Source organism: Vulpes lagopus, chromosome 12, assembly GCF_018345385.1.
Source record: "Vulpes lagopus strain Blue_001 chromosome 12, ASM1834538v1, whole genome shotgun sequence".
Classification (NCBI taxonomy): domain Eukaryota; kingdom Metazoa; phylum Chordata; class Mammalia; order Carnivora; family Canidae; genus Vulpes; species Vulpes lagopus.
Window position 1 is genome coordinate 60,023,319 of NC_054835.1, and position 22,122 is coordinate 60,045,440.

A 22,122-nucleotide genomic window follows, 5' to 3' on the forward strand; every position below is an offset into this window, starting at 1 on the left:
CCAGGTTCCCGAGGAGCTGTGGGCTCCTGAGTGCCACTGATCCCTGTGGCTTCTGATGGGGATGAGCCCGGGGCATGTCCTGAGTGCCTCCCAGTCCTGTGCAGGGGGCCTTGTGGGACCAAAGCCACCGTCTGGAGGTCCTGCGTTCGGGGCACATGAACACCCCCGCCAGACCCTCCAGGTGTGGCCCGGACACGCAGGTGAGCCCTGGCTGCCTCTCCCTCCCTCAGACCTGGCCAGACACCAGGTGCAGCCCCAGCAAGACAGGCTCCTGTCCTGAGAGCCATCCTGCGTCTCTGAGACCCCTGAACTCCAGAGCACCCAGGTGAGCTTGCCCTTGGGGGTAGAAGGTTGGCAACCCTCGCCCTGGGTATGACACAGCACATTCCATCTGGCTTTCTTCCCAGATACTTGTTAGAAATTCATCTCCAAGGGTGCCAGTTGGGGTGGAAGGCTGAATCTGTCCCGTGCCCGGCGGGCCCCATTACACACCGAGGGCTGGCTGGGAAGTGCGACCTTCGCTGCAGCTAAGCCCTCGCCAACCATGGGACCCTCAGGTGTAAACCCAGATCCCCAGCACGGAGTGCCCCTGCCCCACCCCTGCCAGAGCCCTGGCAGCTGGCTTCCATGTGGCCTGGGGGACAGCCCCCACCCTCCGCCCGCCCCTTGCCTGATCTGTGCACACAAGTCCCTCTGGGAGCCTTCTCCCAAACACCCGCAGGTTAAAAACCTCTCCCTGCTTTCACTAACCCACACCCCAAATCAGAACCCGGCAGCAGGTGCCCCTCTCCTCCACGGTCACCACCACATTCCTGACACGTTCCAAATGTTACAGATAGTTTTTGAGATAATTCAGAATTACAAGGATGCCACAGAGTCTCCTCCCCCTAAACCGTCTGAGAGTAAAACACACCCTGTCACCTCCAAGTAGCTTCATGTCTGCTTCTTTCAAACACAGATGTTATCCCGCACAAGCACAGCACATGCTTGTGCACGTGCACACACACGATAGCCGGGAGTCTAGCAGCACGTGTCCCAGCTCCCATCCAGGTCTCCTTAACTAGCCCAGTGATGTTCTTTTTAAAAAGAACGGCTTCCTCGAGGTTTAACTGACAGGCACTGTGAAGTGACAAAACCCCACCTGAGTACATTTGCAAGATCTAATTGGGTTTCTCAGTCAATTTGTGGATTAGGGGGATCCCTGGGTGGCGCAGTGGTTTAGCGCCTGCCTTTGGCCCAGGGCGCGATCCTGGAGACCTGGGATCGAATCCCACATCGGGCTCCCAGTGCATGGAGCCTGCTTCTCCCTCTGCCTGTGTCTCTGCCTCTCTCTCTCCCTCTCTCTGTGACTATCATAAATAAAAAAAATAAAATAAATAAATAAAAAAAAATTTGTGGATTAGGCATCTTCCCACCTAGGGGAGTAGAGAGAGGCCCCGCTGAGCAGCAGGAAAGGACACGTTTTTGTTTGTTTGTTTATTTATTTATTTATTTATTTATTTATTTATTAAAAGATGCTTCTTCCCTTTCAATTATTTTTTTTAAATTTTATTTTATTTATGATAGGCACACAGTGAGAGAGAGAGAGGCAGAGACACAGGCAGAGGGAGAAGCAGGCTCCATGCACCGGGAGCCCGACGTGGGACTCGATCCCGGGTGTCCAGGATCGCGCCCTGGGCCAAAGGCAGGCACCAAACCACTGCACCACCAGGGATCCCTCAAGGACAGGTTTTCAAAGGAAGAGAGGGAACGGGAGAAGGGAAGTTACCTTGTTTCAGGCAAGGCGGCCTCCCGGGGGGAGCGGGGTTTCTCAGTTTGCTTCCGAGCGCTGCCGGGCCGTGCCCAGGTCCACTGGGTCAGGGGTCCCTGTCTTCGGTGACTGCAGTTTGGGCTGATGGTTTTGAGCAACACTAACGGATACACCTGGGGGCCTTAGGGCCTCGGCAAAGGGTGGTGAACCGGTCACTGCAATCGAGGCCATCAACAGGCCCACCCCCTGCACAGGCGTCCTGGTGGCTCGGCTGTCCCTGGACCTCACTCCTCTTGCCTGGATCCCCCGTGTCAGTTCTGTGCAGGGGAAGCATCCAGAGCAGGCTCCCCCTGGGTTTGGGGCGGCCTGGTCTCTCATCTCCCTCACTGGGAACCCTCCTCAGACTTTCCTTGACCTTTATGACCTTGACGGTTCTGAAGACTGCAGGTCAGTTCTTTTTTTTGTTCTTTCTTTCTTTGAGAGACCGCAGGCAGGGGGCGTGGGGAGGAGGATGGAGGAAGCAGGCTCCCCGCGGAGCAGGGAGCCCAACGATAGGACCCCGGGATCATGACCTGAGCCACTTGAGCCCCCGGGGTGCCCCAGAGGTCAGTTCTTTGGTAGGAAGTCCCTCAGCTGGGCCTGCCCTGTGTTCCGTCGTGAGTAGACTCTGTGTCTCCGTCAGGGGCGGCGGGGAGAGGCCCGGGTCTCAGGGATGGAAGGTGGTGGGACCGGGGTGTCGGCTCTGACCACCGCAGGCGCAGCGTCGTCCTCCCGCTTCCATCTGTCCTCAGCGCCTCGGCAAGCGTCCCCTGTGGCCGCGCTGTCTCCGAGGCGCCGGAGAGGACTCGGGTCTGGGCCCCGCGGGCTGTCCACCCACCCAGGGGGACGGGCCACAGCACGTCTGACTTCACTTCCAGGTAAGGCCGCCCTGGCACCGGAGCTGGGGCGGGAGCGGGACGGGAGGGAGAAGCGCCCGCGTGGACGCCCGCCGGCCCGGCCCCTGCCCTCTGACTGCGCCCAGCTCTGCGGCCCAGCGCGGTGGCCACATGTGGTCCTGGGGGACCGGCGCCCCGCTGGCCCTCGCCGCCCCCGCCCCGCCGCTCTCTGGGGCAGAGGAGCCGCCGTGACCTTCCCTCCCCGCCTTGCGGAGGAGCAGCCGCCCGCATCCGCCCTTTGGGCCCTTTGTGCCCGTGGCCTTGCCGGCGGTGGGCGGCGGCGGCCGTGCATCCCGGTGCCCCCCGATGCCCGAGGGCGGAGGCCTACGCCTGGCTGCCCTCTCCGCTCTGTGTGCCCTCTGCCCTCGGTGCCGCTCCCAGCCCGTTGGCCCGCGCGGAGTCCCGCACACCCGTCCCTGAAGTCGCGCTGCTACTTGGCCCAGCGGACAGATGGACGGACGGATGGACGGACCGCTGCGCGAGCGGCCAGAGCTGCGGGGGCCTGTGCGGCAGGACGATGCAGCCCGGCCGCCGCGGCCTCTTGGCGGAGGGACGCTGGGCTCCCCGCACTGGGTGCAAAGTGCGACCCCGCAACCCGCCCCAGTGTTCTCGGTGCTTCAGCGGTTGGTGCTGCTGCTTTCACACAGTGTCCCTGGGGCCCAAGCGGTCCCCTGGCACTGTCACTCGGGGTGACACTGAGCGTGCGTCTGCAGAAGCTCAGCGCTTCCAGGACTATTGAGGACACTTTCGGGTCCCTTGTGCAGGCCTTGTGCTGGGACTGCCCCTTCCCCTGTGTCTCTGCGCCAGGAGAAGCAGCCAGCACAGCCCGCCGCCCCTGTCCCCCTGCCCCCCCCCATCCCTGCCGTCCCCACATGCCCAATATTCCCGTCCCCCCTCCCCCCACCCCCCTGCTGCGGAGCAGTGCGCAGCTGCAGGCTCAGGAACGCAGACACCACGGGGCACAGCCCACCGTGCGCAGCGAAGCAGGCCGCTGCCAGCCCCGGGCCCAGCCTCCTGTGGGGTCCCAGGCGCTGCCAGCATCTGTGTGAGCCTGGGACCCAGAGGCCACGGGGGCAGGGCCAGGGCCTGCGGATGCGCACAGGTGCCAACATGCACCCCCCCAGCGGCCGGGGCACAGGGCAGCCCCACGGCCTCCCGCAGCCTCCCGCGAGCCCCTGCCTCCCCCTACGCGTGCCCCCACCCCAGGGCCTCTCACGGGCTCATCACCGTCTCCTAAAGGAGGGTATTGGCTCCTCACTGCACAGCATGAGGAACCACGTCCGGCTTGTGCTCTGCGCTTGGATTGCGTGTGCTGGACCCAGAGGGAAGGGGACCATGAAACAGGCCGCAGGAAGGGTGTGACCCGGCTGGCAGGAGCCCGCGGCAGGGGTGGGGAGCAGTTGCTCAGCTGCACTGCGTGGGCATCCCTGGCCAAACCCCCGAGGGAGAAGGGCGGGCCGGGTCTGGCCCTGGCCTCTGGCCCTGGGTTCGTGACTCTGAGCCTCTGCAACGTCCCTCCTGACGAGCATCTCGGTGTACGGGGCCTCACTGTGGGTAGTCTGGGGGCTGATTTATGTGGGGGGGGGGCCCGCCCGGGATGGGCACCTGTGGGGAGGGCGGTAGTCTGCAGGCTGGCGGCCACACAGCCAGTGGGCGAGCGAGCGCCCCAAGCCCCCGGCACCAGGACAGGCAAGCTTCCCGGGTTGGCAGCATGTGCTCAGTGTCACAGGCCAGGGCTCCGAGGGGAAGAGACCGTGGGAAGGCCCCCCACCCCGCCAGGTGCCACCCTGTCTCTCCCTTTGGTGGTTTTCTGATTCCATTTGCTGTAATAAAACTGTGATCCTAAATGCAGCACCTTCCGGGCTTCTGTGGATTGCTCTAGTGACTTACGGAAGCTAAGGGTGGCCCTGGGACCCCTGACCTCGCCACCGCTGTCGGAGATGGGGCTGGTCTCCCGGGGATGATGCTTCCCTGGGCTGCAGTTTCTTTTCTTTTTTCTTTTCTTTTCTTTTTAAGATTTTATTTATTTATTCATCAGAGACACAGGCAGAAGGAGAAGCAGGCTCCATGCAGGGAGCCCGATGCAGGACTTGATCCTAGGTCTCCAGGATCACACCCCAGGCGGAAGGCAGCGCTAAACCTCTGAGCCACTGGGGCTGCCCCAGGCTGCAGTTTCTAAGCCCTGTTGCCACAGGCCAGACCCGCGCTGCAATCACAAGCCCCGGAACCCCAGGGCCCTGACATGGGGAAGCCTCCCCCACGCTCCCCCGGGCCCGGGGCCAGCTGTGCAGCCTCCGCCACCTCGCCACCTCGTGGCTGCACCCTCTGGAACTTGGTCCTCGCAGCAGGTGGCGTGGGGGCTCTCAGAGCAGGCCTGGGAGTGACGGGCCTTGCTTCCCCCTGCAGCCGCGCTGAGCCTCCTGGTCCCACCTGCACTTAGCGCCCAGGTGAGTCCGGGAGCAGCAGGCTATGTGCTGGGTCCCCACAAACCGCCTGGCCTCTCTGAACTTTCCAGTGACCGCCTGTGGTTCCCAGTCCTTCTCACCTCCTCTTCTCTCCACAGACCCCTCACGCCGACCCTCTTCCCCCTGAGCTGACAGCCTGCCCCCTCCAGTGCTGCCCCCGGCCCCCCGCCCCCCGCCCTCTGCTCCCAGCACCCCCTCAGCCCCCCCCAACTACGGCTCCTGTCTGCTCTCACTTGCAGAAAAACACCTGCAGAGAGAAGCTATTCTCAGCGGCTCCTTCCCCAGGAGACCACAGCTCAAGCTGTGCGTGAGCCCCCTGTGTGCAGCCCTAGTGGCCCCCCAGGCCCTGCCTCATGGCCTGCCCACTGCACAGGCCCGGGGGTTGCCAGGGAGGGCAGCCCAGCACACGCTTGCCACAGAGCTGGGCCAGGGCAGCAGGGCAGGGAGGACAGTGGGCAGGGCGCCGAGGCCCCGAGGACTCTGGCTTCTCATGCGCAGGTGCTGGCAGGTGGGTGGGTGGGGGGGTGGGGAGGCCCGGGTGCCCAGAAACCCCACGTGAAAGACCTGGCTGCACCTGGACAAAGGTCCTCCCAAGCCTCTGGAGCAAACTTCTCAACTTCTCAGGTTCCCTCCTTAAGAGGGAGGGAGGTTTTAAGTACTTTTCCTGTTTCTCAGGACAAGGAGAGTGCACTTGAGCAGACCTGCCTGAAACTGGCAGCCACACCCCACAGGGGACACTTGAGCAGGATGTTGTGGGGATGCCGCCTAGAAACTTCTGTGACCGGGAGGTGTGGACAGGCAGGGTCGCATGACTGTACTCTGTGTCCCTCCAGAAGGTGGTGAGGCGGGGAGGGCGCCGGTGGGCACGGCGCCTGGAAACCACCACCACCTCCCAAGCAAGGGCGCTTCGGTGCCAGGAGGGCCGAGGGACAGGGGCTGCCCTGTGCTGTTCACACTGAGCGAGTGGCTTCTCTCGGAGCGGCCGCCTCTGCCGGGCCCCGTCACCACCCAGGCCGGGAGCCTGCGCTGTTTTAGGCCTTTCCTCATGCTCCACTGGCCGCCTCGGCCCACCAGGACCCGCTGGCTCCGCTCCACGAGCTCCAGAGCTCCACGAGGGTCTGCCTGCGTCCGTTTCCCGTCCCCCAGGCCAGCCCACCTGCACTCTCCCAGCCCAGCTCTCGGCCCTGCTGCTCCTGCGTGTTGCCGGGAGAGGCCCGGGCTCCCTCCCCGCTGGCCGCTGCCTGCTTGGCTCTCTGCTCCCTCACCGTCTGGGCTTCTGGGCCCAGGAAGCCAGGCTGGGATGTCAGCTTCTCTGGGGGTCGCCCCTCTGGGTTCTTGCACCCCAGGTGACCCCAGGGCTGACGTGACAGCCTGAACCCCAGGAGGACAGGTGTGCCGTCCACCACTGTCTCCCTGGCACTTGGCAGAGACTGTGCTTCCAACCGTGTCTGTGGAGTGCGGAATGAGTGAACGAACGAACGAACGGCACATTCATTGTTTTTTTTAAAGATTTTTTTATTTTAGAGAGAGCGAGAGCGGGGTGGCAGGGAGCAGGGAGGAGCAGAGAGAGAGAGAGAGACTCCTGCTGAGCAAGTAGCCTGACACGACCTCGAGGTCATGAGCTGAGCCAAAACCCAGAATCAGACACTCAGCCAACCCAGGCGCCCTTGACCGGCACATTCTAGAACAACGGGGAGCCGACTTGTGGCTACAAAGAGTGCAGGCTGTGCAGAGAACCTGTGGCTCGGCGGTCACAAGGTAAGAATCACCGTGGAGACGCCGTCCTCCTCTCCTGGCCTGTGCCCAGGTCGGGCGGAGGTGCTGTCACTCTCAATAGGATGTGATCAAGAAAGCTCTGTTGACAATGACATAGCACCGTGAATCCTGAAGTGGAGACAAGCAGGACACAAACCCCCCAGAGCAACATCAGGATGAGGTCAGCACAGGGGGGCTTCCTGGAGGGGGCAGGAGGCAGGCACCGCAGAGAGGAAGCACAACAGGACCCTAGGAGGGAGAGAAAGTCTGTCGAGGTCACCAGACGCAGGCCAGCACTCCTTCACCGCTCGTGGGCGCACGTGCACGCAGGGACACACACAGGCACACACGCGTGTGCGCCCACGGATGCACGGGCAGGTGCACATAGGAAATGGGCATAATACCCACGTAGGTGTGCACATGCCAGCACATGCATGTGCACACGCAGCTGCACGGCGCACACAGGCACACGTGTGGGAGGACACGTGTACACACGTCTGACGGTGGGAGGGGGGCCCCGGGCCCCCAGGCTCGGCCACATCTCGGCCGGGCGGTCAGTGCGGCTCTGCACGGCTGGGTCGGGGCTGTCGGGATCCCGCGGGGCCGGATCGCACCTGACGCCGGGAGCTCTGAGTACACCCGTGGGTGAGGACGGGGCGCTCGCCCCTCCAGGGGACGCCAGGGGCACCTCGACATTGTATTTTGTTTTCTTCTGGACAGTGAGGGGCTTGAAAAGACTGAAGACCTTCGAGGTCACGTCGCCCGGTCCACCGTGTCAGTCCTGGTTCCAGAGGACCCGGGAGCAGCACGTCCGCGCCCCGTCGTCAGGCCCCGTGGGACCGCGGCCCGTCCGGGGCGGGCCCTTACCCCGCGGCTGCGCCCGAGCCTGGCCCCTGCTGAACCGCCGGCAGCCTCAGGGAGACCCCTGCCTCCACCATCTCCGGAAGGCCCTGACCCCACCCGGGCCGGGCGGCGTCTGGCCTCTCGGGAGCTCACTGCCTGGCAGCCTGGTGCGGGCCCAGGTGCGTGAGGGGACACCTGGGTGTCAGGGTCACTTGCCCGGAGGCTCCCGGGGCCTGGGCCGGAGCCGCCGTCCGACTGCTGACAGCGTCTCTGCTGGGCTCAGGCCTGAGGCCCCTGCACCCAGGACACTGGGGCGATGCAGAAGGGACAAGGGGTAGACCTGGGGCGATGCAGAAGGGACAAGGGGTAGACCCGGAGGGCCTGCGGACAGATGTACCCGGAGGCTGAGGAGCTCCTGCCCGAGGCTCAGAGGCTCAGAGGCGGTGCGGCTGTAAGGGGATGCCCGGGGGAGAGCCACGGGGGAGAACCTCAGGGGAGAGCCACGGGGGGGGGGGGGCAGAGAGCCTCGGGGGAGAGCCACGGGGCTGCCCCCTGAGGGGAGGGCCAGGGCTGCCGAGGTCCCTGGGCCCACCCGCGCCCCCGGGACTTGACCCCAGCCTGCAGCTCCGCCGCTCGGCCACTCTAGGGTCCTGGGGACCTTTCTGGGAGGAAGTACCTCCTCCCAAAGCCGTACGTTTGGCAGCTTTTCTCCTTTCTCCCAGGCGAGGGAAACGGGGGCAGGCTGGGGGCCCCGGGGCCCTGGGTGTGGCTTCAAGCTGCTTATTGATTTATGTACTAAGGAGGCTGCAGCCCAGCGTGGAGCCCGACGCGGGGCTGGAACTCACGAACCCGAGATCAAGACCGGAGCTGAGATGCAGAGCGGGACGTTCGGCTGAGTCCCCCAGGCGCCCCTCAGGTTCTTACACGAGCCCCTCAGAGAGGTGCCCACCTTCCGGGGTCCAGGCAGCCTGGGCCTTGTCCTGAGCGCGGCTGGGAAAGTGGCCTCAGGCGGTTGGGGGCCCAGAGCTGGGAGGGAAGTGGCCGGGGCTCTGCGGCTGTGGGAGGGGGCAGGGAAGCCCACCTGCCCGGCTGGGTGGGGGGCGAGGCCTGGGGTGCGGAGCAGGGCCCTGGGCCCGGCGAAGCCACCTGGAGGGTGCGTCTGGGTGCGGGCGTGGGAACCGAGCCCCGTGTGCCCCTGCCGAGCGGCCAGGACGCCGTGGAGACCCCCCTCGCCGCGGTGACTCCCCGCAGCTGAGCTTTCCGAATGCGGTGCTGGTGTCCTCTCCTCCGAGGAGACACGAGACCGCGCCGCGGCGTGTGCGTGCCAGGGGCCCCGAGCGCGGCGGCCGGCCCTGTGCTTTTCCCTGCTTCCTCCTCCGCCTTTCTCCTTCCCTTTGTTCTCCTTCCAGAACCTGTCCGGGGGCTGCAGGCCGGCGCCACATTCCGAGCAGGAAAACGTTGGGCCGCGAGCACGGTGGTTCACGCTGGCTGAACACCGGAGTTTGTGTCTCTCGTGATAACAGGTAACAGGTGCTTTGTGAGAAGCCGGCGCCGGCTCCTCTCCAGTCCCTCCAGTCGGCTCAGAGTCACCGGTCGAGGGCACTCACCGAACCCAGGGCCGCTCCACACTTGCGGAGGCGACTGTGTGTCCCCTCCGGGCTGGGGCGCTGAGCCTCTGTGCTCATCACACTCTCTTCTCTCCGCCTCCCTTTTACCGGGTGACAAGGAAAGCACAGGCGGTGAGCCCCAAGGGGAGACGCGCCCCGGGTTCCTGACCCTTGCCAGCACCTTGTGATGGGAGCAAACGCATGTCGGGCAGGGGCTTAGCCCTTTCTATGCCACTGCCAGACCCGTCCTGGCTAATGCTCCAAGCTGGCTTTTTTTTTTTTTTTTAAGTAAAAACAAACCAATTAATAAATTAATTCTAACACGATTTGTTTAAAAGACTTTTCCTTGTTGGATTGCTCTGGGGGCTCTCCCGGGATCCCCGTGACGGTGCACCCATGCACCTGTGTCCGCCCCGGGGTAGACACTGTCTCCCTACTGTAGCTTCAGTGGGTCCTGACGGCGGGCTCTGGGAGTCCTTCAACTCTGTGCTTTTCTAAGATCCCGTGTGCTTAGCGCTTCCATACAATGGGGTTTTTTTTCTTAAGGTTTTAAAAATATTTTATTTATTTATTCATGTGGGACACAGAGAGAGGCAGAGACACACGCAGAGGGAGAAGCAGGCTCCCTGCGAGGACCCCGACGTGAGACTCTATCCCAAGACCCCAGGGTCATGCCCTGGGCCGGAGGCAGACGCTCAACCGCTGAGCCCCCCCCGGGCGCCCCTCATACAAAGTTTAGATTCAGCTTTTTTGAAATGTATCTGCCTGGCGTTGGTGCCAGAGTCACACTGACCTCACAGACGAGGGCCCAGGCCTCTCCTTACCCATGCTCCCGAACACTTGCTCATGTTCTTCCCTCTTTGAACGTTGGATAGAATTTGCCAGTGAAACCACCTGATGCTGGATATGTCTTCGTGGGAACGTTTCCATTCATTTGTTGAAATTATGTAATAAATTGGGCTGTTCCAGTCTTGAATCTCATCTTGGCTCCCTGTCTAAACAACATCTTTATTGAGACATTATTTGCATCAGGAAGTGCACGGTGTTACAGTGTACAGTTGAGTGGTTTTCATTATATTCTCAGAGTTGTGTAACCACCACTATCTAATCCTAAAATAAGGTTAATCCCTGTTATTCACGGTGGGACGAAGTCGCCACAAATACCAAGTGGGCTAATGCAGGGGCATTGCTCTTAGAGGACGTGCGTGCATGCGCTTATGCGACCTCATGCAACATACACAATAACCCTGGAAATTGAAAAACAATTCATTCTAGTAGATTCTGTTTGTTTTACAGAAGAGAAAACGAGGTTCTGACATGTTCCGAGAACTTGCCTGAGGCGGCCCTGCCCACAGGTGCGGGAGTGGGGATTCGCACCCCAGCCCCGGCCCCGAGCCCCCCCACCCGCCTTCATCTCGGAGGCAGGGCCCCACGTCGCTGGGTTTGTGCAAATATTTGCACGTCTTCCAATGACCAGGAAAACAAGAAGTGCTGATCTTGATTACAACATTGTTAAGGGGGCAAATTTGCAAACATAGGATCTTCAAATGGGGCCCAAGGGTGGTTTCGTCACCCCAAGGAGGCCCCCCCATCATCAGCCGCTCCCCGCCCCCCCCCGTCGTCCTCAGCAACTGGCCTGCCCTGTGCTCTCCGTCCCTCTAGTACTGGCCTGGGGGTGTGTCCTGATGCTTATTAAAGACTCGTTCAAAACACGCTAGATGGAGGTCCAAGTGCTCACAATTTAATTTTTAAATTTAATTCACACAATTTTAATGTTTTCTGATTATGCATCTAGTACATGTGTGTTACAAGACACACTTTGTTATGTGTAAAATACCATAAAGGGGAAAGAGAAAAATGCATTTTACCCTTTTTGCATTTTTTTCAGAGACAATAACATTTTGGTGTTTCTTTCCAGGCTTTTTTTTTTCTCTCTGAAAAACCACTGAACCAGCCACCGTGGCAGCCCGCGCAGCCGCAGGAAGCCGGCCAGTCTCGCCTCCCCTCGGAGGGCGGGTGCCCGGGGGTCCAGACGACGGTTCCCCCGGACCCGACGAGGGGGTCGGGCCCCTCAGGTGGCCAGGCTAGGGCTCCAGCAGTTTGGGCCGATCTAACGCCGGCCCGGGCCTGCGCTCTGGGGGCCCAGGACACGGAGGCCCGCGTCGGGCTCCGGCAGGGTCAGCGGCCGCGAGGTCCGGGGATGTGCGTGGGCCGAGCCCCCGAGCCGGACGGTGCCCACCACTGCCGCAGCCCCTCCCAAGGGACCCGTGCCCCAGCCGACCTGCTGCTTCGGGGTCTGGCTGCTGCCCGCTCCGCCCGCCCCTGGGCCCCGAGCCCCCCGCCCGTCCCCCCTCGTCCCCCCCCCCCCCGCCCCGTGGGGTCCACTGTGCGAGGGCTGCCGGACGATCGGCCCCGGAGGCCCCGGGTGCGGGGCTGGGGGCGGCTGGCGGAGGCCGGGCGAGGATGCCGTGTGCCCCGCGTCTAGCAGCGCCCGTGGCCGTGGCGTGGCCTGCAGGCCTGGGTCCGTGGACGTGAGCCCGGCCCCGAACAGGAGACGGAGAAGCGGAGTGGGGCCTGAGAGGCTGAGGCGGTGCACACGGAGCGCCTCTTCCGGGAGGCACCTGGCCGAGCCCGAGTGGACCCGCGGGGGGGACCTGGCCTGTGGGGGACCCGTCGGGTCAGCACCCCAGACCCCGGGCGCAGCAAGGGCCTCCTGGAGACTCGGGAGGGAGGGATGGGGACCCTGGGGCCGCGGGGGAGCATCACGCAAACCCACATCCACGCGAGGCGGGGTGCAGACCACGTGCGGGGGCGCCCACAGCTGACCCGGGGCTGAGACCCGGTGCCTATTTCTGTCACGATCCCTCTGCTGCCGCCGTCATGTTTCTTTTTTTTAAGATTTATTTATGTGTTCTTGAGAGACACAGAGAGAGGCAGAGACACAGGCAGGGGGAGAAGCCGGTTCCTGCGGGGAGCCCGACGTGGGACTCGATCCCGGGACCCGGGGTCACGCCCTGGGCCCAAGGCAGACGCTCCACCGCTGAGCCCCCTGCAGGCCTCTGCAGCAAGTTTTGAGGACGCCCTCCAGGTGCGTCCCTCCAGGTGGATCGGGTGAGGTGGCGACTCGCTGGGTTGGACCTCCCCTAGCACCCCCCACTCCGCCCTGACAGTCTGGGGCCCTCTGGGGACCTGACGCTCGGCAGAAGCAGCCTCTGCTTGACTCCAGGCGACTTTCGGGTGCATCTTCCTCCGGCCGAGTCACACCACTGAATCACACCCGGAAACCAGTGCACGCTGACTCCAAGCTGCATCTCTGGGTATTGCCTCCCTGCCCTACACACACCTGCATGGCCATGCACACTCGAGGACACTACACTGTACATGTACTACATGTAGTACATGTACTACACTTGTGACGTGCACACTCCTCAAAATACAGCTGTGCACACATGCGTACTATGTAAACTCACGTGCACAGCCATGCACACCCACATGCCCACGTACACTGCTGCCACAGACACACACTAGTTGTTCCGCAGCGTGCTGAGAAAGTAAGTGTAACAGGAAGACCGTCCTTCAGGGACAGGCTGGTGACGTGCTCCTCATTCCCTGCGGGACCCGGCCCCCAGCCCCTCTGTACGCTTGGGCTCACACCAGAGTCCCCACCAGAGTCCCAGGGGCAGCTCGAGGCCGGCAGCGCCGTAGGGGATCAGAGGCCTGGGGTGGCGCCGTCCTGCGGCAGCAGCTGAGGCGGTGTGGCCCGCAGGAGGAGGCGCTGCCAGGTGCTGCCGTGCTCCGTTAAGTCAATGAGCCAACAGAGAGTAATAATCAAGCTTTTATTCACTTGTGGCAACAGCACAAGGGGCCAGAACGAGGTGCGGCCTCCCCCGTTCCCCCCTCTCCTCCATGGAAAGGCACAGTCAAAGTGGGTCAGCTGCTGGGCACTGCAGAGAGAGCCCCAAACAAAGGGCTCCTGCTCTTTCTGGGCTTGGGATGGGGTGGGGCGGGATGGGGTGGGGCAACAGACTGCAGAAATAAGACCGTGGCCAAGGACTCCCGCAGGCCTCTGGAGGGAGATGCCCTGGCTGGGAGCAAGCTGTGCCCCGAGCCTCACTGTGCCAGCGGCCCGAGTCCTTCCTGCACTTCCCTCGGAGACCACGGTGCTCTCACTGGGCAAACAAGCCTGGTGGGGGGCGGGCGGCTCCCCCCACCCCCAAGAGGCCTGCAGGCGAAGCCTCTGCGCTCGCCTGTGGCCAGCTGACGGATCCTGCACGCGGCCCTGGCCTGGAGCCGCTCAGGGAGCCCAGGCTGCCCAGAACCCCCTCTGTAGCAGGGTGAGGAGGGCAGGAGGAGCCCTGGGAGCTGGATGCCAGCCTGCTCCCAGGCCCCTAGATCTAGGGTGGAGGCCCTTCCCGTGGGAGCAGGCCTTGGGGGCTGGGCTGGGAGGAGGAGCAGTGTCTCCCCGTCCTGTCTTCTGGGGCAGCCAGCACCCCCGGCAGGGCAGGCAGCTCTCCAGAGGCCCTGGTCAATGGGGACGCCAGGGGCTCTGGGGGAGGCCGGCAGGGCGCCCACATCTCCCTGGACAGGGCTGTGGCCACAGAGCTGAGGCCAGGAGGGGTCAGCAACGCTCCTGCTCCCTGGGTTGGGAGCCCAGGGTCACCGAGAGTCAAGGTCACTCTGCTTGTGCACAGGACACCAGTCTGTGTCCGGGTAGAGAAGGCAGTGGACAGACTTGAACCTGGGAAGAGGACGTGGCAGTCAGGCCTGCCCGGGTGTGTATGTTGTGGGGGGGCTGGGCCAGAGCCCCTCCCTGCCGCCCACTCACCGCGTGGGGTCCTGCTGCAGGCTGAAGCCTCCCATCACGTTCACCACGTTATGTGGGTTGTCTGGGCCTCCGTAGCTCAAGGTGACCTGGGCGAGGAGAGGGGAGCAGGTCGCTATCTAGGACCAGCTCTTCCCCTGCATCCCCCCACCTCTCTCCTTCCCACCACATCTCTCCTCCCCCCAGAGTCTGGAGTCTGGCCAGGAGAGGCTGCTGCACCTCTGGCTTCCAGGCCCCCAGGGGCAGGCCGTCTACCCCCTGCCCCCGCTCCGGGGCGGGGCCCCCAGGGCAGGCAGGGCGCGGAGGGCTGAGAAGTGCACCTGCCTGTGACTGCCCTCGCCGCCTCTGCTGCTGCCCCGGGCCCGTCCACCTTCTGCTTTGGAGAGCACAGCAGCCGCCCCTTACCAGGAGCCACCGCATCCAGGCCCCCGGGGCCCAGCAGGCCAAGCTCACGGTCTGCAGCAACCAACATGCGGTGCCGGGAAGGACCCCTGAGCCCCGGGCAGCCAGGAGACCACTGGGTGAAGGGCCAGGCACCCGAGGGAGGTGGGGGGAGGCCCCAGGGGCAAGTGCGCGGGAGCACCCTGTGGACCATACCTGCTGCAGCACCGCGTCGGGCGGCAGCCTCTGCAGGTTCTCCAGGTGGGAGTGGAAGAGCGAGCTGGGCAGCAGGCGAGCCCCCAGCAGCCCCTCCACGATGTAGCCCACGGTGCAGTCGTCCGGCAGCCGCACCCGCTCGGCCGTGCTCATGAAGCTCCCCAGGCTGGCGGGGGTGGGGGAGCCGAAGGTCAGAGCGCCCTCAGCCCTCAGCACCCCCACCCCGGGACCCCCAGCCCGGGCAGCCGTGCCCGCGTGCGCCCCACCTGGCCCAGGGGCTCATCTTCAGAGCGAGGCCTCTGCTCAAGCAGAACCCAGCCCCGCCGGTAGCGAACCAGAACTTGACGGTGGTCACCTAGGGGGGAGAAAGGTGCCAGGCGGCGTGTCCCCCAGGCTGCCACTCGGCTGCCCCCCCTGCCCCCCTGCCCGGCCCACCTACCCATGCCCCACACTCACAGTTCCACCTCCCTGGACCCTCTCGGCAGCCTCGATGGGGTGGTCCAGGCTGGGCCGCCCCAGGTACACATCCTGGCTGGGCGAGAAGGTGGCCAGCAGCTGGAGCAGGCCCTTGGGGTTCACGTAGTTGTCGTCATCCACATGGCAGAACCACCTGGGGGCGGGGGGGGGATGCTCACGAGAGGGGCTGGGGTAGGGGGCCGGGGGGCGGGTACTGGGCGCCGTGCGGGCTGCCCCAGCCCTGGGCTCTCCTGGGGGCGCCGGAGCGCGGCCGCCACGTACTTGCGTCCGGACTCGATGAACTTGTCGTACTCCACCGACATCTTACAGCACAGCGCCTGGCGGGTGTGCACGGCCGAGCAGTTGGTATTGATTACGTGGCCGCCTGCCGGGTTGCGGGGACGCGGGAGCAGGAGGGTCAGCGTCGGTGAGGCCCGCCGCCCCACAGACGTGAGGCCGAACCGTGGTGGCCTGCAGGCCGCACCATCTCGCCCAGCTCAAAGCCCCCAGGCCGGGTCCAACTGGTCCAACCAGCCTGGCCTGGACTCACTTGCTGACCTTATTGCTGAGCCACAGGGCCCGGGCAGGGGACAGCCATGTGGAATCCCAAGCATGCAAAGCCACCCTGGGGGTGAGGACGTGTGCCTGAAGTGGGGCTGCCAAGAAGGGGTGGCTCTGCTGCAGTGTCCTCAGGGCCCTCCCTTCAGGAGGCTGAGCACGGCCGAGGTGGGGGGGCTGGATGCTGGTGGCAGGTGGGCCTCCTGGCTCTGCTCCCTACCAGCTGTGTGATCCTGGGCGAGCGGCTCCCTCCCAGAGCTCTGTACCCAGAGGCCGTTTCACCCAAGGAGGCAGGGTGGGGGGCCCCGGTGCACGTGTGGGGGAGGGCACCCACCTCCCTGTAGCTGCAGCTCAGGGTCATCCCCGTCCGTGAAGATGAACGTCTGGGGAGAGACAACCTGTGAGGCCCCAGGTGGACCCAGACGGAGCCGCAGGGATGGCAGCGGGGGAGCCTGGGCTGCAGAGCTGGAGCTTCGGGATGAGAAGAGTGTGCCCAGGACCGGCCTGCACGGCTCGGGTTGGGGTTGGGGTGGGAGGGGGCAGGTGGCATCCCAGCGGCCCGGCGGCTGAGGCCAGGCCTGCTCTCACGTGCCGCCTGTGGGGTCTTGGTCCCGGGTTCCCAAGAGAACTCACCAGGTCAGGAGCCCGGCTGGGGCACGAGGCCAGGGGACCTGGGTCCCCACCGACTCAGGGCAGGGTTCTGGCCATCACTCTGGGGACACAGCCGTGGGCGGGGGGACCCAGGGATGGGCGACAGCGGCGCCGGGGTCGTGGACAGCGGTGGTCCTGGGCTGGGAACCCCGGGAGGGGCTCTGGGGCATAGGGGCCTGGGCGACGGGGAGGTCCAGGGGGTGGGGGTCCCGGGGAGGGAGGACCTGAGGGATGCGGGCCTGGGGCGGGAGGTCTGGGCGATGGGGCCGGGGCCGGGTCCCCCGGGCAGGAGCGCGAGCCGCGGGGCGGGCGAGGCCCACCTGCTGGCGGGCCCGGGAGATCCAGGTGCGCAGCAGCAGCCCCAGGCGCGGCCCGTGGTTCTTCTGCGTGGTCTTGACCGCGATGAAGACGTCGTCCGGCCGCAGGCGGGGGGCGGGGGCGGGGCGGCCGGGCCCGGGGGTCGGGGCCGGGGCGGGGGCGGGGGCGGGGGCCGGGGCGGGCACGCGGGGCAGCGGCAGAGGCAGCAGCAGCAGCGCGGCCAGGGCGGCCGCCAGCGCGAGGCAGGCCCGGCACAGCGCCCCCCGCGCGCGGCTCATGCGGCCGCGGGACCCGCGGGCACCGCCCGGCCCAGGCCGCGCCGCGGCCCCTTTAAGAGTCGCCCCGCCCGCCGCGCCCCGGAAGCGCTGCCCCGGAAGCGGTCGGCGCTGCCCCGGAAGCGGTCGGCGCGCCGCGGCGGGGTGGGCGAAGATGCCGCTGCCGGTTCAGGTGTTTAACTTGCAGGTAACGAGCCGCGGCCCGGCGGCCTCGCGCAGGGTCCCCGCCGTGGGCCCGCAGGCCCGGCCCGGCCCGGCGCCGACGCGCCTTCCGGCTTCAGCGGCGCCAGCTCCGCGGCGGGGGCGGGGGCGGGGGCAGGGTCGGGGCGGCGTGAGGCCCCGGCCGGCCGCCAGCGCGGCCTCCTCGCTCGGGACCGAGCGGGGCCGCCCGCCTCCCGGCAGCAGGTCGGGGCTCCTCCGGCCCGTACGCTGCTCCGCGAGGCGCCTTCCAGGGCGGGGGCCTCCCCGCCGCCCGCTCCGCTCCGCTCCGGGACCCGCGGTCGAGGCGGCGCCGGGGCTCGGGCCGCAGCCGCCGGGCGTCAGGGGCGGCGCCCCGGGGCAGGAGCGGGGCGGGGCGGCCGCGGGCACTGCCAGCCCCGGGCGCAGGGGGCGTGTGGCCCTTCCCGGCGCTGCGGTGCCAGCGCCCAGGTGCCCGCCTGTGTTGCAGGGGGCGGTGGAGCCCATGCAGATCGATGTGGACCCCCAGGAGGACCCGCAGAACGCCCCCGATGTCAACTACGTGGTGGAGAACCCCACGCTGGTGAGGAGCCCCGGGCCGCGGGGTGGGCCCGGCCGCGCCCACCACCTCCCACCACCTCCCACCACCTCCCACCACCTCCCACCACCTCCCACCACCTCCCACCACCTCCCACCACCTCCCACCACACCACCTCCCACCTGCCAGGTCCCTGCGGCTCTCCCAGCTGAGCGCAGGTCCCCCGGGGGCCCGCCTCCTGAGCCCGGGGCAGAGCTCAGCCCCCAGCACCCAGCGCTGGCCCCGCCGAGTGGCCTTTGCTGGCCAGCCCTTCCGGTAACGGGCATCGGGTCTCCCGGACGCTGCAGGGTCAGCCTTGGGGCGCCGCTCCTGACCTGGCCCGCTTGGCAGGGGTTGGGATGTGGGGTCCCGCCTCACACAGTCTCCATCCCCTCCCATCCCCTCCCCAGGACCTGGAGCAGTACGCAGCCAGCTACAGCGGGCTCATGCGCATCGAGCGCCTGCAGTTCATTGCCGACCACTGCCCCCCGCTGCGGGTGGAGGCCCTGAAGATGGCCCTCTCCTTCGTGCAGAGGACCTTCAACGTGGACATGTACGAAGAGATCCACCGCAAGCTCTCGGAGGCCACCAGGTGAGCCCCGGGGGCTGGGCGTGCTGTGGTCCCCCTGCGGTCCAGCCCCAGCAGGGCCCTTCCAGTGCCACCCAACAGCACTCCGGGCCGGCGCTCAACAGCATCGCTGCCTCCACGTGACCTGGCCTGTCTGGGTAAACACCCAGCAAGGACGGTGAACGGCAAAACGGGCTAGGTTCACTCTCCCTGCTGTGTGGCTGGCTGTGCACTGCCCTGGTGGCTTCCTGTGTGCACACGACACCGACTCTGACGTCCAGCAGAGCTCATGGAGCCGCTTGCCTCTCTCATCTGGGCCTAGCTGCACGCATGACCCTTTCCTGCAGGGTGTCCCCCCAGGCTGTGGGTCCCCCATGTTCTTGTCTTGCTGGGTGCTCACTCAGCAGGGGCCAGGTCCCCTGGGAGACACCCCCCCACACACACACACCCACCACCGGCACATGGAGTCCTGACGGCCAGGAACCTCCTCAGGGAGCTGCAGAACGCGCCTGACACCATCCCAGAGAGTGGTGTGGAGCCGCCGCCCCTGGACACGGCCTGGGTGGAGGCGACACGGAAGAAGGCCCTGCTGAAGTTGGAGAAGCTGGACACAGATCTGAAGAATTACAAGGGCAACTCCATCAAGGAAAGCATCAGGTGCTGCCCTGGGGCTGGGGGTGGGGTGGGGGGCAGGGCCGGCAGGAAGGGTTTACATCAGGTGCTGCACGGGGTGGGGGTGGGGGTGGGGGTGGGCTGGGGGGCGGGGCTGGCAGGAAGGGGAGCATCAGGTGCTGCCTGGGGCTGGGGGTGCTGGGGGGCGGGGCTGGCAGGAAGGGGAGCATCAGGTGCTGCCCCAGGGCTGGGGGGCTGCGGGGACCTGCATGGCTCTTGGCCCAGGTCTGGTCCGCTCATGTCTGGGCCCACAGGCGTGGCCACGACGACCTGGGTGACCACTATCTGGACTGTGGGGACCTGAGTAATGCCCTCAAGTGTTACTCCCGGGCCCGGGACTACTGCACCAGCGCTAAGCACGTCATCAACATGTGCCTCAACGTCATCAAGGTAGGCCCTGCCGCAGTCGCCTGGGCGGGGGAGGGGCCGCAGGGCAGCACTGCCCGGCAGCCAGGAGGGGGCGCCCCCGGCTGAGTCCACCCGCCCACCCACCAGGTCAGCGTCTACTTGCAGAACTGGTCTCACGTGCTGAGCTACGTCAGCAAGGCCGAGTCCACCCCGGAGATTGCCGAGGTAATGCCGGCCTCCTGCCCTCCCTGCCCCAGGACCACTGTGGCCCTGCTGGGCCTGGTCCTCCCGTCTGCTCTCGCCCGTCTCAGGTCCCCTCTCAGGCCAGGGCAGGGCCCGGGAAGGGACGAGGGCGTGGACGAGCCGTAGGCTCATGTATCCCACCTTCCCCTGCAGCAGCGTGGGGAGCGGGACAGCCAGACCCAGGCGATCCTCACCAAGCTCAAGTGTGCTGCCGGTGAGAGCCCTGGGGCGGGAGGGCGCCACAGCTGACTGCAGGCGAGGTCGTGGGCCCCATCAGCGCCGAGGAAATCTCCGAGCCCTGCGTCCGTTCCGTGGCCCCAGGGGTGCCTGCCTGGCCTCTGTCCTGTGTGGGGAGCCCACCTGTGGCCAGGGCTGGAGGCGTGGCTAACAGCCGCTGCCCTGCACAGCCCGGGGCAGGTGGGCCTGGGGGTCGTTGGCAAGAGTGGCCGCGGCTGTGCATGGCTTCTGGGCCCTTGACGCCTGGAGAGCAAGGAGAGTGCCCAGTGAGTGCTCGTGGGTGCCGCCACATCTCCACGACCAGATTCCGCCCCTGCCACGTAGGAGCAGCTGCGGTGGGAGAGGCTAGGGCACGTGTCGTGGCCCCATGCAGCTCCGGCAGCTTCCCCTGGGCTCCGTTCTGCCCCCAGGCCTGGCTGAGCTGGCTGCGCGCAAGTACAAGCAGGCTGCCAAGTGCTTCCTGCTGGCTTCGTTCGATCACTGTGATTTCCCCGAGGTGAGGGGCAGGGAGTCTCTGGGGCCTTGCGAAGTAGGAAGGCGGCTCGTGGGTGGGGCTGTGTTGAGGGGAAACCCCGATGGAGTCCTGGTTACTCTTCTAGTGGGTGGTGGGTGGTGGGCGGGGCGGGGGGTCACCCAGCCTTGTGTCTGGGCTTCCTCTTCCACTTCTGTCTCGACCGGCAGTGACCCTACGTGTCCAGACCTAAATCCCTTCTCGCCCTTCAGCTGCTTTCCCCCAGCAACGTGGCCGTCTACGGAGGCCTGTGTGCCTTGGCCACCTTTGACCGGCAGGAGCTGCAGCGCAACGTCATCTCCAGCAGGTGGGTGGAGAGTGGGGTGCGAGCCCTGCAGCCTGCCCCTCCCGGTGGGGGCGGGGGGTCCTTTCTCTGGTCCTGTGCCTCCCAGAAGCCAGAGGACTGGTGCTCTTGGGGCCTGTGGGGCCCCAGTTCCCCGCCCTTGGCCTTCAGGGCAGCTGTGCAGGTGGGCAGGTGTGGGGCTGGCTCTGAGGGGTCTGCACCTGCAGCTCCTTCAAGTTGTTCTTGGAGCTGGAGCCACAGGTTCGCGACATTATCTTCAAATTCTACGAGTCCAAGTATGCGTCGTGTCTGAAGATGCTGGATGAGATGAAGGTGAGGGCCCGCTTGCTCCAGGGGGCCAGGCAGCGGGCGGGGCAGCCGTGCCTGACCTGGTCTCCTCCGCAGGACAACCTGCTCTTGGACATGTACCTGGCCCCCCACGTCAGGACCCTGTACACCCAGATCCGCAACCGCGCCCTCATCCAGGTAGAGGTGGGGCAGGGAGGCCGAGGCAGGGCACCGCGGGCAGGTCTGGGAGCTGCAGGTGGCTGACGCGCCCCCTGCCCCGCAGTATTTCAGCCCCTACGTGTCTGCGGACATGCACAAGATGGCCGCGGCCTTCAACACCACCGTGGCCGCGCTGGAGGACGAGCTGACGCAGCTCATCCTGGAGGGTCTCATCAACGCGCGCATCGACTCCCACAGCAAGGTGGCCGGGCGGGGCGAGGCCGTGGGTGCGGGGAGGGGACCTGAGGCCCTCAGCACCGCTGAGCCCCGCCCCTCCCCCCGCAGATCCTGTATGCCAGGGACGTGGATCAGCGCAGCACCACCTTCGAGAAGTCCCTGCTGATGGGGAAGGAGTTCCAGAGACGTGCCAAAGCGATGATCCTGCGGGCGGCCGTGCTTCGCAACCAGATTCATGTCAAGGTGAGGGAGGGGGGTGGCCCTGGCGTGGGGAACAGCAGGGTGGGCACGCGCGCACTTCCTGGCCTGAGCAGCTGTTTCTGCCACAGTCCCCACCCCGAGAAGGGAGCCAGGGGGAGCTGACGCCGGCCAACAGCCAGTCCCGGATGAGCACCAACATGTGAGGGTGCTTGTCGGCCTCCAGGGCGGTCTACACGCCCGCGCCCCAACCTTCGGACTCACCCGCAGGCTCCCATCGCTCATGCGTGTGGCCCTTGTGGAGGTGCCACCCGTGAGCATGTGCAGGTTCCCCGCCCCCCCCCCGCCCCGGGCTTCCACATCCAGCTTCTTGTGCTCCCTCCACCGTTCCCCGCGCTGGGGGCCCGGCGAAGGGGGCTGCTGCTTGAGGCCCTTCCTGGGAGGAGATAGCTGTGGGGCCCACTGTGTGCCCCCCACTCGGAGGCCCAGCCTCCCTGTTGTCGCGTCATTCAGGGTTGCAGACAAGTTCGGTCTCAGCCCATTAAAGGGCAGCCTGAGAACACCCCCTCGTGCTGTTTGTTCTTGCTACGGG

At 65.7% G+C, this 22,122-nt stretch overlaps 3 protein-coding genes across 10 annotated transcripts; 2 read left to right on the top strand and 1 right to left on the bottom strand.

Annotated features, from left to right (window-relative positions):
• Nucleotides 1–1,622: 1,622 nt before the first annotated feature.
• Nucleotides 1,623–11,197, top strand: LOC121472705 (atherin-like). Of its 7 annotated transcripts, none has more exons than XR_005982984.1 (6): nt 1,623–2,667; nt 4,724–5,132; nt 5,390–7,927; nt 8,549–8,664; nt 9,158–9,271; nt 9,943–10,641. XR_005982984.1 is itself a non-coding variant. In XM_041724009.1 (2 exons), exons 1-2 carry the CDS (start codon nt 2,463–2,465, stop codon nt 3,732–3,734), a joined length of 873 nt encoding a protein of 290 aa, XP_041579943.1. In that variant the 5' UTR covers nt 1,623–2,462; the 3' UTR covers nt 3,735–4,536. The 7 variants fall into 7 exon arrangements, 1 of the variants encoding a protein (XP_041579943.1); XR_005982985.1 differs by having other exon boundaries at nt 10,231–10,641; XR_005982980.1 differs by lacking the exon at nt 9,943–10,641 and adding an exon at nt 10,652–11,197 and having other exon boundaries at nt 8,549–9,271.
• Nucleotides 11,198–13,177: 1,980 nt separating this feature from the next.
• On the bottom strand, nt 13,178–16,859 carry RFNG (RFNG O-fucosylpeptide 3-beta-N-acetylglucosaminyltransferase). Its single transcript, XM_041724010.1, has 7 exons — nt 16,760–16,859; nt 15,513–16,171; nt 15,231–15,384; nt 15,041–15,129; nt 14,775–14,940; nt 14,181–14,266; nt 13,178–14,093 (listed from the first exon to the last, which is right to left on the bottom strand). Exons 2-7 carry the CDS (start codon nt 15,551–15,553, stop codon nt 14,012–14,014), a joined length of 618 nt encoding a protein of 205 aa, XP_041579944.1. The 5' UTR covers nt 15,554–16,171; nt 16,760–16,859; the 3' UTR covers nt 13,178–14,011.
• On the top strand, nt 16,764–22,092 carry GPS1 (G protein pathway suppressor 1). 2 transcript variants are annotated; one of them, XM_041724004.1, is made up of 14 exons: nt 16,764–17,219; nt 17,700–17,792; nt 18,197–18,378; nt 18,847–19,011; nt 19,281–19,416; nt 19,522–19,599; nt 19,774–19,831; nt 20,265–20,350; nt 20,578–20,672; nt 20,876–20,981; nt 21,054–21,134; nt 21,220–21,357; nt 21,441–21,575; nt 21,662–22,092. In XM_041724004.1, the coding sequence occupies exons 1-14, from the start codon at nt 16,842–16,844 to the stop codon at nt 21,734–21,736; spliced, it is 1,806 nt and encodes a 601-aa protein (XP_041579938.1). In that variant the 5' UTR covers nt 16,764–16,841; the 3' UTR covers nt 21,737–22,092. The 2 variants fall into 2 exon arrangements, with proteins under 2 accessions (XP_041579938.1, XP_041579936.1); XM_041724002.1 differs by having other exon boundaries at nt 16,766–17,219; nt 19,771–19,831.
• Nucleotides 22,093–22,122: the final 30 nt, after the last annotated feature.

Excerpts from the sequence above, each read along its gene's own strand:
- LOC121472705 (XM_041724009.1), top strand. The coding sequence starts at position 2,463 with ATGGAAGGTGGTGGGACCGGGGTGTCGGCTCTGACCACCGCAGGCGCA. Across the intron at positions 2,668-3,066 it reads ACGTCTGACTTCACTTCCAG|CCCGTTGGCCCGCGCGGAGT; the intron begins GTAAGGCCGCCC and ends TGCCGCTCCCAG.
- RFNG (XM_041724010.1), bottom strand. The coding sequence starts at position 15,553 with ATGTCGGTGGAGTACGACAAGTTCATCGAGTCCGGACGCAA. Across the intron at positions 15,385-15,512 it reads TTCATCGAGTCCGGACGCAA|GTGGTTCTGCCATGTGGATG; the intron begins GTACGTGGCGGC and ends CCCCGCCCCCAG. Across the intron at positions 14,267-14,774 it reads CCGACGCGGTGCTGCAGCAG|GTCACCTTGAGCTACGGAGG; the intron begins GTATGGTCCACA and ends CTCCTCGCCCAG.
- GPS1 (XM_041724002.1), top strand. The coding sequence starts at position 16,842 with ATGAAGACGTCGTCCGGCCGCAGGCGGGGGGCGGGGGCGGGGCGGCCG. Across the intron at positions 17,793-18,196 it reads TGGTGGAGAACCCCACGCTG|GACCTGGAGCAGTACGCAGC; the intron begins GTGAGGAGCCCC and ends TCCCCTCCCCAG. Across the intron at positions 21,358-21,440 it reads GCATCGACTCCCACAGCAAG|ATCCTGTATGCCAGGGACGT; the intron begins GTGGCCGGGCGG and ends CTCCCCCCGCAG.